We start from the raw sequence: 13,029 nt of genomic DNA, 5'->3' as shown, positions 1-13,029 counted from the left end.
AGCCTGTGAGGTATATGAAATAAATAAACAAATAAATATGCCTTCTGTACTCCTTGATTATGCAATGCCTCTATGACTGCTGGTGTCTCTACTGAGCCAAATGCCTTTTCATAATCTATGAAAGCCATATAGAGAGGTTGTTTGTGCTCCGCAGATTTCTCGATTCCCTGATTGGTGACATGGATATGATCCATCGTAGAATATCCCTTCCTGAAGCCAGCCTTGGTTGGCTGAAGTCAAGTGTTGCCCTGATTTTATTGGAAATCATCTTGGTGAATATTTTATACAATACTGAAAGCAAGCTAATGAATGGGTCTGTAATTCTTCAATTCTTTGAAGTCTCCCTTCTTATAGATTAGGATAATGTTGGCATTCTTCCAGCTCTCTGGTACACTTGAAGTTGTGAGGCATTGCATATAAAGGGCCACAAGCTTTTCAAGCTTGATATCTCCTCCATCTTTGATTAAATTTACTGTTATTCCATCTTCTCCAGCAGCTTTTCCCCTGGTCATGTCTCTCAAGGCCCTTCTAACTTCATCGCTAGTTATAGAAGGAGCCTCTGTATCCGGTTCATCACTATTTCGAATGAAAGTAGCTTGGCTGTTTTGGGCACTGTATAGATCAGTGTAGAATTCTTCCGCTGCCTTTACTATGTCATCGAAATTGCTGATGATGCTGATGAAAAGCTTTCTTCTTACTGATTTAATGCTGCGTCCATATTTTACGGCTTCCTCAATCTTTCCCATGTTATAATTTTGAATATCTCTTACTTTCTTCTTGTTGATCAGCTGTTGATCAGTTGTGCGGCTTCTAGTCTGTCGCAACTGTGTACTTTTACTTTGCATGACTGCACCGTATCTTGAAAGTGATCTCCACACGACTCTTACCTTTGTATACGCTATGCTTTCGCCGCTCAGTTTCCATTGAAGGAATAGACCGCACAAACGAAGCTTCGGTCGCTGGTGCTTCCGCGCTTGCTAATGCCAGCATTCTGGCAGTGGTCTGCGCTCATCAAGTGTGATCTATTCATGTTTGCTTGTGCGTGCTGACACCGTGCTTGTGAATTCAGTTAGTAAGCGAATGTGTCCAAGTTTATGCAGCCGACAACACTACCATACTTACTCCGTATAGCTGTCTACTAATTTGCTATTGCCATTGATACTTCGCCTTTCGGACGAAACTGCGACTTTTTCATGCATCCGGTTGTCTCTCATTACTTTACGGCGGTTTTCTTTCTTTTTTTTTTTTTTGCTGGATGCAACAAAAAGTCACGCCTAGCGCTACTTTTGCGGTTTTATTTTTTCCTGATGGATGCAATGAAAAGTCACCCATCGCGTTACGATTCCAGTTGTGTTGCATTCGAGTAAATACAGTTATTGCTGACAAAAAGCTGCATCTAGAAATATTCAAATTTTTATTCACTTGTAGCTAAGGAAGTGGCAGTTCAGTCTGTGGAAGAGACAATCGTAAAAAGTGCTGTACTTAAGACGGGTGCGTATGAAAATTAATTCAGCATGGTTTTCAATGAATGTGTCTGAGTCTCAAGAATCGGCTATGCATGTAAAGCACAATTGCTGTGAATGATGGTGGTCTGCCAATATTCACTGGCATACACAATAGTTATGACAATCCTTAATTGCAGTGGCCAGCTTTGCAACGCCAAGATGCATTGACATGCACGCACTTTTTCTTGCTCAGTAAACTAGATGCATTGCCATGCATGCACACTTTTTTTTTGCTCAGTCAACTTAAGGTGATGTTGTCGTGAAGCAAGCACAATCAATAGGTCCATGCTGGATGCATGGAGTTTTCTTTACAGATGTTTTGGGTCTTGCAGACACGGTGCGAAAACCTTGCTCGCGTGTTTTCTGTACAAGAACTACCAGTAGGTAAAACTCGGTATATTGCACTGAGCTTAGCCCCTTGCACACACAGGTTGCACTAGACAAAAAATAGGACCCATAAAGGGCATAATTGAAATGATAAATCTTCTGACAGGGCCATTCCAGAATAACATGTGATAATACATACGAGCGTGTTGGGCTATACAGTCGCAAGAACAACCAGCTATTTTTGCACCAGTGGAAGCATGATGATAGCTCTGGAAAAAGAAAAAAAATTCTGATCATAATGCAAAGAAAAACATAACAAACGAAAAGCGCTTTTGAATGTATCTTTCTATGGTGAAGCGCAGCCTTTGTATTTAGTAACACAAAGGTATTACAGAACCTGCACAACAGCATCAAATGGTGAACCATAGTTGACTGTCCGTGTAATAGACTAACTGTGAGTATAGATGGGCAAAATGTGCTGTGTAGTGTAGTCTACGGGGTGCTGCGACGCTCGACTTCTGGCTGGGGCTTTGCTCTCTTAGCTGTGTAGCTTCCAGCACGCTAGTGGATACGAAAAAAGAGAGACTTAAAATTAATAGATTGGAAAAATGTTTGCGGCTCATGAGATGGCGTCCTTTAATCTTGGAATGATTGAGGCCTGCCTGTGCAGGGCCCCAATGGATGCACCTGCATTGCCCAAGCTGTTGGCGGCCTACCCCGAGTGGTACATCGAGGACATCGCCGACTTCCTGCTCTTCGTCATCCAGTAGGTGTTGAGGGTGTCATCTGCTTGACAGTCCTCTATTGTGAAAGGCGATTTTGTACTCAATTTATGTTTGTTTATTTCACCCTTTGGGTTTTCAGATTATGAAAAAAAAAAGAAAGAAATTGCTAAAACAATAAAAAAATTATGAAAGAATCCAACACACTTGTACAAAAAGTACAACTGCATTAAGGGGGGATAATAGGCAGTAGCCTTTCAAAAGCTTTTTTTTTTATGCCAATTTTGTGACCAAGAAATACTACTTCATTTGATGAAGAATATATCCTCTAAATTTCATGCCGAAACGAGCAGTAGAAGTGCTTCAAACTTGATGCCAAATCAAGTTGCCTCCCCCCTATTGAAATTGACTTGGGTTCACAGCAATTTTACACAACTCCTTCTTCAAAGGAGGTAGAAACATGCATAATGTTGTTTTTGCTTTTTCAATTAAGATGTGTGGCTTTATAACTGATTTTACCTTTTCAGAGTTCTGAACACTCACCGAAAACGGAATTGCTGGCTATTGGCGGCAGCGAGCTTGTTTGTGCATCAGTGCTTTTTTTCGTAGTAGTTGAAATTCTCTGAAATATTTCATACTAACCTAGTTGTTGCATTCACGTAAAACACTCGGAGGACAGGAATGGCTCATTTCTCATCACACCTGAGGAAAAAGTGCAGATTCTACGGGAACTACCCATCATCAACAATGTGGTCATGCCGCACTGATGTAGACCACGGGTTTTTCACTCAATTACTCAAAGGAAATCCAATGAGCAAAGCTAAAGCAGTTGCCCAGAAGGATTTTAGGAATGGCAAATGATGAGCAAAACTATGTCCGGGATAAATTTTAGGCTTGATGGTTCACGACTGAACACTTAAATGCGATTTCTCGAAAACACTGTTTTCGCTCACAAAGTTAACATTATCTAAACAACTAATGAAATTTTGCTGTGCAAGATTTTGTCCAGTTGTTGTAAACTGTATAATGCTTCTGCTGAACTAAAACAATTATGTTAAGTGGCTTTCTTCGTCTTCTTCTTTTTGTTTTATGAGAGGACGTTTCTTGCCAAATTGTCATTTTATATAGGGGTGTGCAAATAGTCGAACATTACCGAATTGAATCGAATAATGAACGTTTGAATAGCTTGATGCATTAATCAAATATCAACTATTAGATTTTTTCGAATATTCAATATATTCTGTGTGGAGGCTCGTGAAGTGTCATGTGTGCGTTGTGGAGTGTCTCTTGCTCTGGAGTTTTTTAATGCGGATAAGACTGGACACAACCGTTCGTTTCAAGATGTGCAGGGCTGGTTCACGATATTGCTGCACCGTCTCTGCTGTCGGTGCAGATGGACCTGAGAAGCCAATCACATCAGGACTTCTCAAACTCCGTGCATATTAGACGGACCAATGAATGCCTGCACCACGTCTGCACCTTGACATTCTTGTTGAGTGTCGCGGTGTGCCTGTACTGCAGCAATTGACCTGTACAATTTCTGACCTTCTCGTGAAGCGCCGTGAACTGGTTCACAGTGGTGCAGGCAAATCGAACGGACCTAAGAAGACGCACATCACTATGTGCGCGGTGCTTCCTAAGCGAGCATTTCACTTCATTTTCCGTGTGAAAGGACTGCTGAGCGCGCCGTGTCCGTGTCTGTTTGATGCAAGGTTTCCACACATAGCACTTGAATGCCACAATTTGCAGAACGGTGCCGCGTCGGCGGGGTCCACCTCTGTCGGTACAAGGTTTACCCAGGTCAACAGGACCCATCGGAATAATAATGTGACTTGGACAGAAAGAACGACAACACAAGCAGTGCATATTTCGTTAAGTGCGATCCATCATGCCGATCAGCCAGTGATAGGCACACAGATTGTGTTAGATACGCGGCAACGAACTTAGTGCCACTTCAACAGCCGTTAATCTAAACCACGCGCATGATCTCGGGACCGATCACTGATGAGCCACATGGAGCATCGCATGAACTTGCCGCGACCTTCCAGATTTCAGAATCTTTGACAAGTGGCAAATCACGCCGTACCTAACAATGAAATGGTGCAGACAGCATGTGCTGTTTACATCGGCACAGACTGGGTGCGGAGCGGCAATCGAGTCATGTGATGCACAGTTCTTTAGTCTGTCGCGCAGATTGGCCTTATAATAACCCACCTGTCATAAAGATAAGAAAAGCCCTTCAGTATTTTGGAGAACTGTAAAGCAATACTTTCTTTCCAATAAATAAGATGACGGCAAAACACAGGTCCACTATTAAACTAGAGCCTGATTGGTATTCAATACAACTAATTCATTAGCTTCAAAGGAAAAAAAAAGCACTTGATTGCATTCAACAGAAATTTTATTGTAAAAAAATATTTTCATGACCTTCATGTACTAGAACTGAGCTGTAATCAATGCTGGCACTTTAATTAGCTGTTACCTTTAATAAAAGTATACCGAACTGTACGTCTTGATTTCCATGTACCTAAGTTACTGATAGCTTGCTAAATTCTTGTTCGCTTAGTGGCTATGGTGTTGGGCTGCTGAGCACGAGGTCGCGGGATCGAATCCCGGCCACGGCGGCCGCATTTCGATGGGGGCGAAATGCGAAAACACCCGTGTACTTAGATTTAGGTGCACGTTAAAGAACCCCAGGTGGTCCAAATTTCGGGAGTCCCCCACTACGGCGTGCCTCATAATCAGAACTGGTTTTGGCACGTAAAACCCCATAATTTAATTTTAATTTTTTTTTTTTTCTGGTTGCTGCTCACGCAAAAATGACAAAATTTAAGTCGAACTCTCGAGGTTGTCGGCGGGGAAAATTCGTTATTTCGAGGGGGTCTCCCGCTGCCACTTCGTTAAGTAGAGGTCTCAAATACATGTGCTTCTGTGGAGTAACGGCGGGGAATAGAAAAACTTTGTTATATCCAGGAATTCGTTATAAGCAGGTTTAACTGTACTTCCATTTCATCTGCTTGTTCCCATGTCGTGCAGTTGCGCACGCTGAGAGCAAAACTATGTTATTTTCTACCATGTTCCTGCGCACGACCATGCTCTGTGATCCGCTTGCGTGTTGCTGCTGGACCACAAGACTGCAGTCTTGCACTTTTCACACGAGTGAACTGCTTCGGCAATGCTTGGCTTTCAGCGCTTGACCCACTTGACTTTTGGGATCCACTCAAGTTGTCTTTTCAGCTCTGTTGGAAGTGCAAAATTCCCCATCTATTTCTAGAGTGGTTTGTGCAAAATGGCACACGGTATCCACGCATTCTGTACCGAAACGCTTTTGGCAAAGGGGACTCGAGAAAAGGAGAGGCCAAGGGAGGAGGTAGCTTATTCAGGGGACCCAATCACTGAATGTGAATTCCAGATGTCGAGGTGCTTCTAGTGAGTGGCAAAGCAAGCACCTGTTTGCACTGTCACATTACCTAGAAATGTTCTTGAATAAAGTACTGTGGTATTTACTAACCCTAGCTTCTTCACAGCATCTGTCGCAAAACACCTCTGGTCACTTCACCAGCACATAATATAAGGATAGTATGAAATATGATGGCAGAAAAAAGTAGGCACCAATGGGCTTAACGCTGTGAAGGTGGTTGGCTAGCGAAGCTGTGGTATCACCTGAATGGTTTGCCCAATGTGACGTAGCCTTGAACTGGGTCATGCTGAGCCTGAGCATGGCGCCGTTGTGCATATTGACTTTGCGTTTTCTTTCATCACTCATCGTATTCGTTCTGCTCTTTCAAGCATCCTAACAGAGCATGGGTTTTATTGGCCAGGAACCGCTGCCTAGCCTGAGCACGACACCGTTGTGCATACTGGCATTGCTGCTCCCATTGCCACTCATCGTGGCCTTTCCATAGTGCTATCACAACAAATGCAAACACTTGCTAGACGGGTTCTTTTAAAAATCAAAGTGTAGTGACGTCACTCCCTGTTTCATATTTTACAGTTGCAGCTTATGCAATATTTACTGGCAAACGCTTGTGGCGAACGCTATGCATGTAGGCGAGCTTTCTGGTTCTTTTATTTCTTTCTTTGCCGCACGGATGTGCGGAGGCAAGCACCATCTGGTGGTGCTGCAAGGAACCCAGCGGTGTGCACCTTCCACTGTGATTGGTTGAGTTTTTGGCTACAGAGATGAAGCAATCCCGAGATCATAGTCGTATACAGCTTCACTATAAAGCCTCGCCAATGACTGCACATCTGAGCATAGAAAGTGGATCAGTGATATTTGGGGACAGAAACGTGCTGGTTTGTCAGTGACACTGAAAGGGTTAAAGCACCAACCGTTCCAGGTTTTTCACTGAATGCAGCCGATCCCGGATATATCAAACTCAAGGAGGTCGATAATCAATAATTTAAAATATAAAATATGCCGATCTGAAGCTTATCTGAACCTTCGCATGTCTCGGACAGTTTCTCAGAAACGTTGGGCTCAATCTATCCAAGTGCGAATGTCGCTTGAAGAAGATGATTTCAGTCTTAATCTTATTAAAGGGAATCATGCTTTGGTGTAATGCTTCGAATGTTGCTGCATAAGAATGACACAGACTAGCAATTATGATTAGTTTGTTTTTCCTACACAAGGATTTGCGTTGGACAACCTTTTGGGTGATGGGGTCATAGAAATGAGTTGTCTCAGTTGTGGTGGGTGGAAGGTGAGTGCTTGGCAAAAGTTCCTTTAAACCTGTTGCAGGTATCAGCCGCAGGCAGTGGAAGCGACTGAGGCACCCCTGGTGCAGCTTCTGGCACAGCTGCTCTGCGCAGCTGACCGGTTGGGCAAGCCCTACCTGAGCGCCAAACTGGTCGAGGTGCTGTTCTGTGCCACGGTGGCAGCAGGCGGCTGTGGCCAGCTCGCTGGGCGGCTGCTCGATCTGCCCTGCGCCCAGCAGCAGCTGGGACCCGCCCTCATGCGCTTCTACACGGATGTCGAGTCCACGGGCGCCGCTTCCGAGTTCTATGACAAGTTCACCATTCGCTACCACATCAGGTCTGTCCAATTAACCATGTTGCACCCACATTCTGTCACTTTTTGCCACTGACCATTTTTCACCGGGTTATTATGACTGCTACCAAGTTATCAGCGTAATACATGCCTACTTTATCCAAAATTTCTTGAATATTGTTGCCAATTTTATACCAAAAGAGCGTTCTACAATCAGAATGCATAGGTGATACCGAGCGTTGTGCATAAAGCAGCCTTGAATAACAGCAGCAAGCAGACCCAGAATTAAGAAGCCTCACTGGGAAGGCAAGACCAGCTTTGTTCCTAAGGTCTCTCAAGTGTGGTTTATCTTCTTTCACAATGGTGGGCCCTTGTAAAGTGCTTCTCACCAGTCTGTGCCAACTACCTTCTTGATGTGCTCTTGGTCTGAGGTTCTGCACACCCTGCAAGACCATCTGCGGACAAGGTTGTAAATACCAATGTCCGTGCCTGACTGCTGACATAGCCCACTGCATAAAGACATGTTGAAACTGTCAGCAATACAAGACACCGCTGACAAGGACTCGTGGGACTTCTAAATTCAATCAAGCCTTCTTAATGGCCATTCCAGCAGAGTGGCATGGACCTCCTATTGCCATTTTCAGTGTGAGCATTTGGGAAAAATTGTATGGTCAACTTGGCGTTAATGGACTTGCATTCCGTTCTGTGAACGAGTGCAGAGCAGGGCATACATCCCAGGTGGCACTGTCAGCATGGTGTAAAGGCTGCTTCGCTCCAAATGCATGGAAGTCGTCATCTGCAGAACCTGTAGAAGTACGAGATGTAAGTGACCAGCGGCCATGTCGGTGCCAGATATCCTAAGACACACTTGCAGAGGGAAGTCCTCTCTGTATAGCGCGTTCTGCAGCATTGTTTCGCTGGGCGGAATACTGCCGCCCGAAGGTTCGGACGCATCCGCAGCTTGCTTCAAACTACTTTGTGGCATCTGTGCCTCTGTTTGCAGCGGCTACGCCTACTTTCAGGCCTAATCCCTGCCAACGTGGAATTTCTGTGATCCTGACTGTTCTGCATGAAACACTCAAAATCAAAGCTACCGGCTTGTTCGGAAGCTGCTGCCGCATTAGCACTATGTCTCTGATCTTGTGCCGCTACATCTGACAACATGAACAAATCTGGAAAGTCAGACAAGCCCGTCGCCATTGTTTGCTGGAACGGTAGTAGTCCTAGCTCCAACAAACAGAAAAAGACTCGCCGGGTTGCCGAATTCGAACCACATTGGTAGCGCCAAATATGGGGGGTCCGGTCTGTATGAAGCTAGGGCTGAAGGCAAGCTCCTGATCTAGCCACACACAGTCATTCCAACGTACTCCCCAACCCGTAGCGCGTGCGATCGCAGCTACGTAGAGTTCGGGCGAATAAGGCAACGAGCGAGTCAACTTAACAACATTTATTGCTGCGGGCAATAAGGCACACTTGCAGAGGGAAGTCCTCTCTGTAATAAGGAATAAATAGGCTTGCCTCGTTGCGTGTGGTAGTCACGCTAGCGAGGTCACTCACGGGTTGCAGCGGGTATATCTGTTCCGGCAGGTTAGAGGTAGCGAGGCCAGAGAGGCCAGGTCTCTCCCGGTCGCGCCCTTTTATAGTTTTTACCTTTTCGCGAGGGGAATGTCCTCCTCGCCCGTCGGATACCTTCCTGCAAGGGTACGCGCGTCGCGAGAGGCAAGCGAGAACCAGGAGAGGGCAAAGTGCCTCTCTCTCGTGTCTGCCTGGCTGCCGCTGCACACGCGACGACAAGCAAACACAGGAGAAGATGGGGGCGTATGCTCCCCACAGATGATATCGAGCTTGTCCTTCAGGGAAATCTGCTTGCGCTTCGTTGCTACTGGTGGTTCGTGATGCACAGGGTTGGCTGCATTCGGCTCCATCACACCACTAACGTCCCGACAGCACGTCCGCACGCACAGGCTGACAGGATTAATAAAGCACTCACCTTGCTTAACGTAAACGCCACAAAGCATTTCATTCCGAAAGGTGGCGAACCAGGCGAACACATTCTTTTTCTTTTTTTAAATTTGGCAAAAATATTGTGCAAGTACCGTATTTACGCAAATCTAACGCTCACTTTTTTCCGGTATAACAGGTCCAAAGATTGCCTGCGTGTTAGAATCGAGTACGACCCTAAATCTATGTTACACGGTTACCATATAGCCATCGACATTTCAAAATGGCCGCCTCGTAGGCGCGTCGAGCCTAGCTACTCTCTAGCCTAGCTACCGTAGCTTCCTCCGTGTGCTGCAGTACACGTGCTTAGGCAATAGTCAGCCGTCTGTCTTCACGTTCTCTGCGTCTGCTCTATTAGCATGAAGTACCGAGTTCATCATGATGCCGCAGTTAAAAGGAAGGTGATCATGTGTGCGGAGACGGGCGGAAATCGGGCCGCACCATGGGCATTCGGAGAATCCGAAACTTGCGTGCGGGACTGGCGCAAACAGAAAGAGGGGATTTTGCCAGCAAAGCAATGCGGAACAGTTTCAGTGAAACGACGCAGGATGTATCTGCGACAATCCACTTCGGCGATACGATCGCCTTGGCCCTTTCTTGAAAGCAATCTATGACGGGAAAAGTCTGCCGCGTGCCGTGTTTGCGTTGAAGCGAGAGGCATGCTAGCACGAAGGTCAATTCGCTCGCCGCGCTTCGTCACTCCAGCGTTTTGACAGTTTGTTTCCGCTGTCAACGAGCGAGATGTGTTCATGTTTGCTTGTGCGCGCGTGACACTGTGCTTGTTAATTTATTTAGTAAGCGAATATGTTTGCAAGTTTATACGGCCGATAAAACTGCTATCCCTACTTCATATAGCGGTCTACTAATTTGCTATCGCATTCGATGCTTCGCCTTTCCGGCGAAACTGGAACTTTTTTTATTCATCGCAACTTTAGTGCATCGGGAGGAAATCTGTTTTTCCAAATGAGAGAAAGTTGTATTTCTGTTTGAAAGCATCAGGTGCGCGGTACTGTAAAGGACTTTTGTAGTCACGGAAAATTGGTGCGCACAACAATTGAGGGTCCGTTAGAATCGAGTAAATACGGTGTAAATACAGTGTAGATCGCTTATAACGTAAGTCGCCGGAGTCACGAATATCCGCACTATAAGCGGTACCGCACTATAACGAAAGCAACAGTTGTCAAGGCCCGCACATATGCAAAACATGTGCTCCGAGCCGCCACGCGTATGCGACAGTCGGGGAATGCGGCTAGAACGTTTGCATTCAATTTACAGTCGAATCTCATTAATTCGAACCAAATCACGTAGCGCGCGCCTCTGACCGGCATTGCTCTGGCACCGCCATAGAGTAAAAGCTTAGGAGAGACCCCTCAATGTCGCGCGCGAACAAAACAAAAAAAAAAAGAAAAAAAATGCGGCGGAAATTTCACCCTCTCTCAAATGGCAAGGTCGCCGATTCTGCGTTGCGCCGGAACGTGCCGACGTCTCAGCCACGGTACCGTAGGCATGCGTAGAAAGTGGCAGTGAACCCTTCTTTCTCCTTTATGCTTCCTCTACTTTCTTGTCACGTGTTGACCTTGCACGCTGCGGCTACGGCGCAGAGGGAAGCGGCGGCGCTGTCCTAGGCCAGCCAACGAAACTGCCCACGTCGGCAAACGCCCGCTTCCCGATAACGGCAGAAAACGAAACTTCGAGGAGCTAGCGCCGGGCCGGCTGGAGCGGTGGCGCCTGCACAAAAGCGGGCGCACACGGTGACAGTCGAAAGTGAGGGAGCTACGAGGGAGGTCGAGGGGAGCCACCGAAGCGGCGGAGTTGCCAAGGCGCAATCCGCTTCCCTGCCCCCCTCCTCCCTCACATTCCACGGTCTCCGCCCGCTCCCTGAAGTTTCGTTTACTGCCGTTATCGTGAAGTGAGCATTGGCAGTTTCGTGGCCCTCGCTCGCTATGCGCGCTGTGATATTTCACGACTCGCACTCAAGATTCTCGTTTCAGCCTCACTGGCTGTTCGTTCGCACCACGTGCCCTTCTCCTTCACTTCATCTCTCTTTCTTCCTCAAGCACTCCTTGGGGCGCCCGTTTAGGGGAGCGTTCGCCGTCTCCGCTGACTTCCGTACTCCCAGGCAGCCGCACTGTAACCCGTATTTCGTTTCCCGCAACTGCAGTATAAGCGATACGTCTATACATGACCACTTAAAGCCAACAGATAACGAAGCCATGGAAAGCATCGGGGAAATTAAGTGTAGTTGAAATTGTAATGTAGAAAATAATGAAGAAAAGGGAAATGGAAAGTGGACGAAAAGATAACTTGTCGCGATACACGTGATTGTGACGTGTATCGTGACGCCATCGGGCTAAAAAGGATGTTCCACATCCGCCCACCATGGTTCTGATAGGCGCTGGCTAACACTCCTAGGGCTAGATCTAGTAAACATAAATAGCCAAGTTAGTAGACGAATTGATGGCCGTCGCTGTAGCACAATTGGTAGTACAACGCACGCGTAATGCAGAGGTTGCGGGTTCAGCTCCCGCCGCCGACAAGTTATCTTTTCGTCCACTTTCATTTCCCTTTTCTTCATTATTTTCTTCATTCCAATTTCAACTACACTTAATTACCCCGATGCTTTCCTTGGCTTTGTTGTCTGTTGGCTTAATGTGGTTATGACTAATAAAAATCGAGCACCTCGGTTCCCATTCTTCTTACGTCTATACATGGAGTGCTATGGGAAAATTAACGGGAGACTGAAAAGACCGCACTATATCCGGTGCTGCACTATAAGCGGTTACGTTATAAGTGGTCTATACTGCAGTAGGTAAATATAGCGAGTCGATGGCTGACTGTTGTAGAATACCAGGTCAAACAGCAAACAATTGATTGTCGGTAGAACAGAGATCGGTGACATCCGTTCTTTAGTATCGGTACTTCGATATTAACGAGTTGCGGGCTCCGAGTCTTTGATCTCTCTTTCTCTTTTATTTTTATTCTGATGACACTGCAGTCATTGCAAATCATCCGTCATTTTATATCAAAAGTGGTCAAAGCCAGCCCGAATAATCCAAGCCAAGTACGGCCGCCTCGTAATGGCCGCCGCCTGCATTGATCCTGCTGGTGCATTTCCCGTCCCGAAAGTATGCCAAGCAATGTTTGAAGTTGGATGCTATTGAATTTGGTAAGTCCGCGATACAGAAGTCCGCTGTAAAGGTGTGCTGACCAGCTTGCTGGCCTTATAATTTAGTCAATATATCCGAATGTATGTTGTACCAGAATCCGTTGTATACGAAGTTCAATCAATGGAAAAGATAGGAAGATCAGCATAATGCCGCATATTGGTACGTAGTATTCGAATGTCTGTTGTAAGCAGATCCATTGTAACGAGGTTATACTGTACTTAGGTGCATAGAAATAAGGGTACAGAGTAAGCTCCACTCTTACTAAAGGGAACAACAAATTAATATGCCAGCACTGGTTATATTTTAAAATACTAAGG

General features: G+C 45.9%; 1 protein-coding gene across 3 annotated transcripts in view; it reads left to right on the top strand.

Moving 5' to 3' along the window:
* Nucleotides 1-13,029, top strand: part of LOC119445387 (ubiquitin conjugation factor E4 B) — a 441,801-nt gene that overhangs the window by 311,584 nt on the left and 117,188 nt on the right. For all 3 annotated transcript variants that reach the window (XM_049664500.1, XM_037709694.2, XM_049664499.1), the window contains exons 14-15: nt 2,503-2,598; nt 7,296-7,589. In XM_049664500.1, coding sequence (XP_049520457.1) covers nt 2,503-2,598; nt 7,296-7,589 — 390 coding nt within the window. The remainder of the gene's footprint in view (nt 1-2,502; nt 2,599-7,295; nt 7,590-13,029) is intronic.

This window comes from Dermacentor silvarum, chromosome 3 (assembly GCF_013339745.2).
Source record: "Dermacentor silvarum isolate Dsil-2018 chromosome 3, BIME_Dsil_1.4, whole genome shotgun sequence".
NCBI classification, from domain to species: Eukaryota; Metazoa; Arthropoda; class Arachnida; order Ixodida; family Ixodidae; genus Dermacentor; species Dermacentor silvarum.
This window is presented reverse-complemented; position numbering and strand designations above follow the sequence as displayed.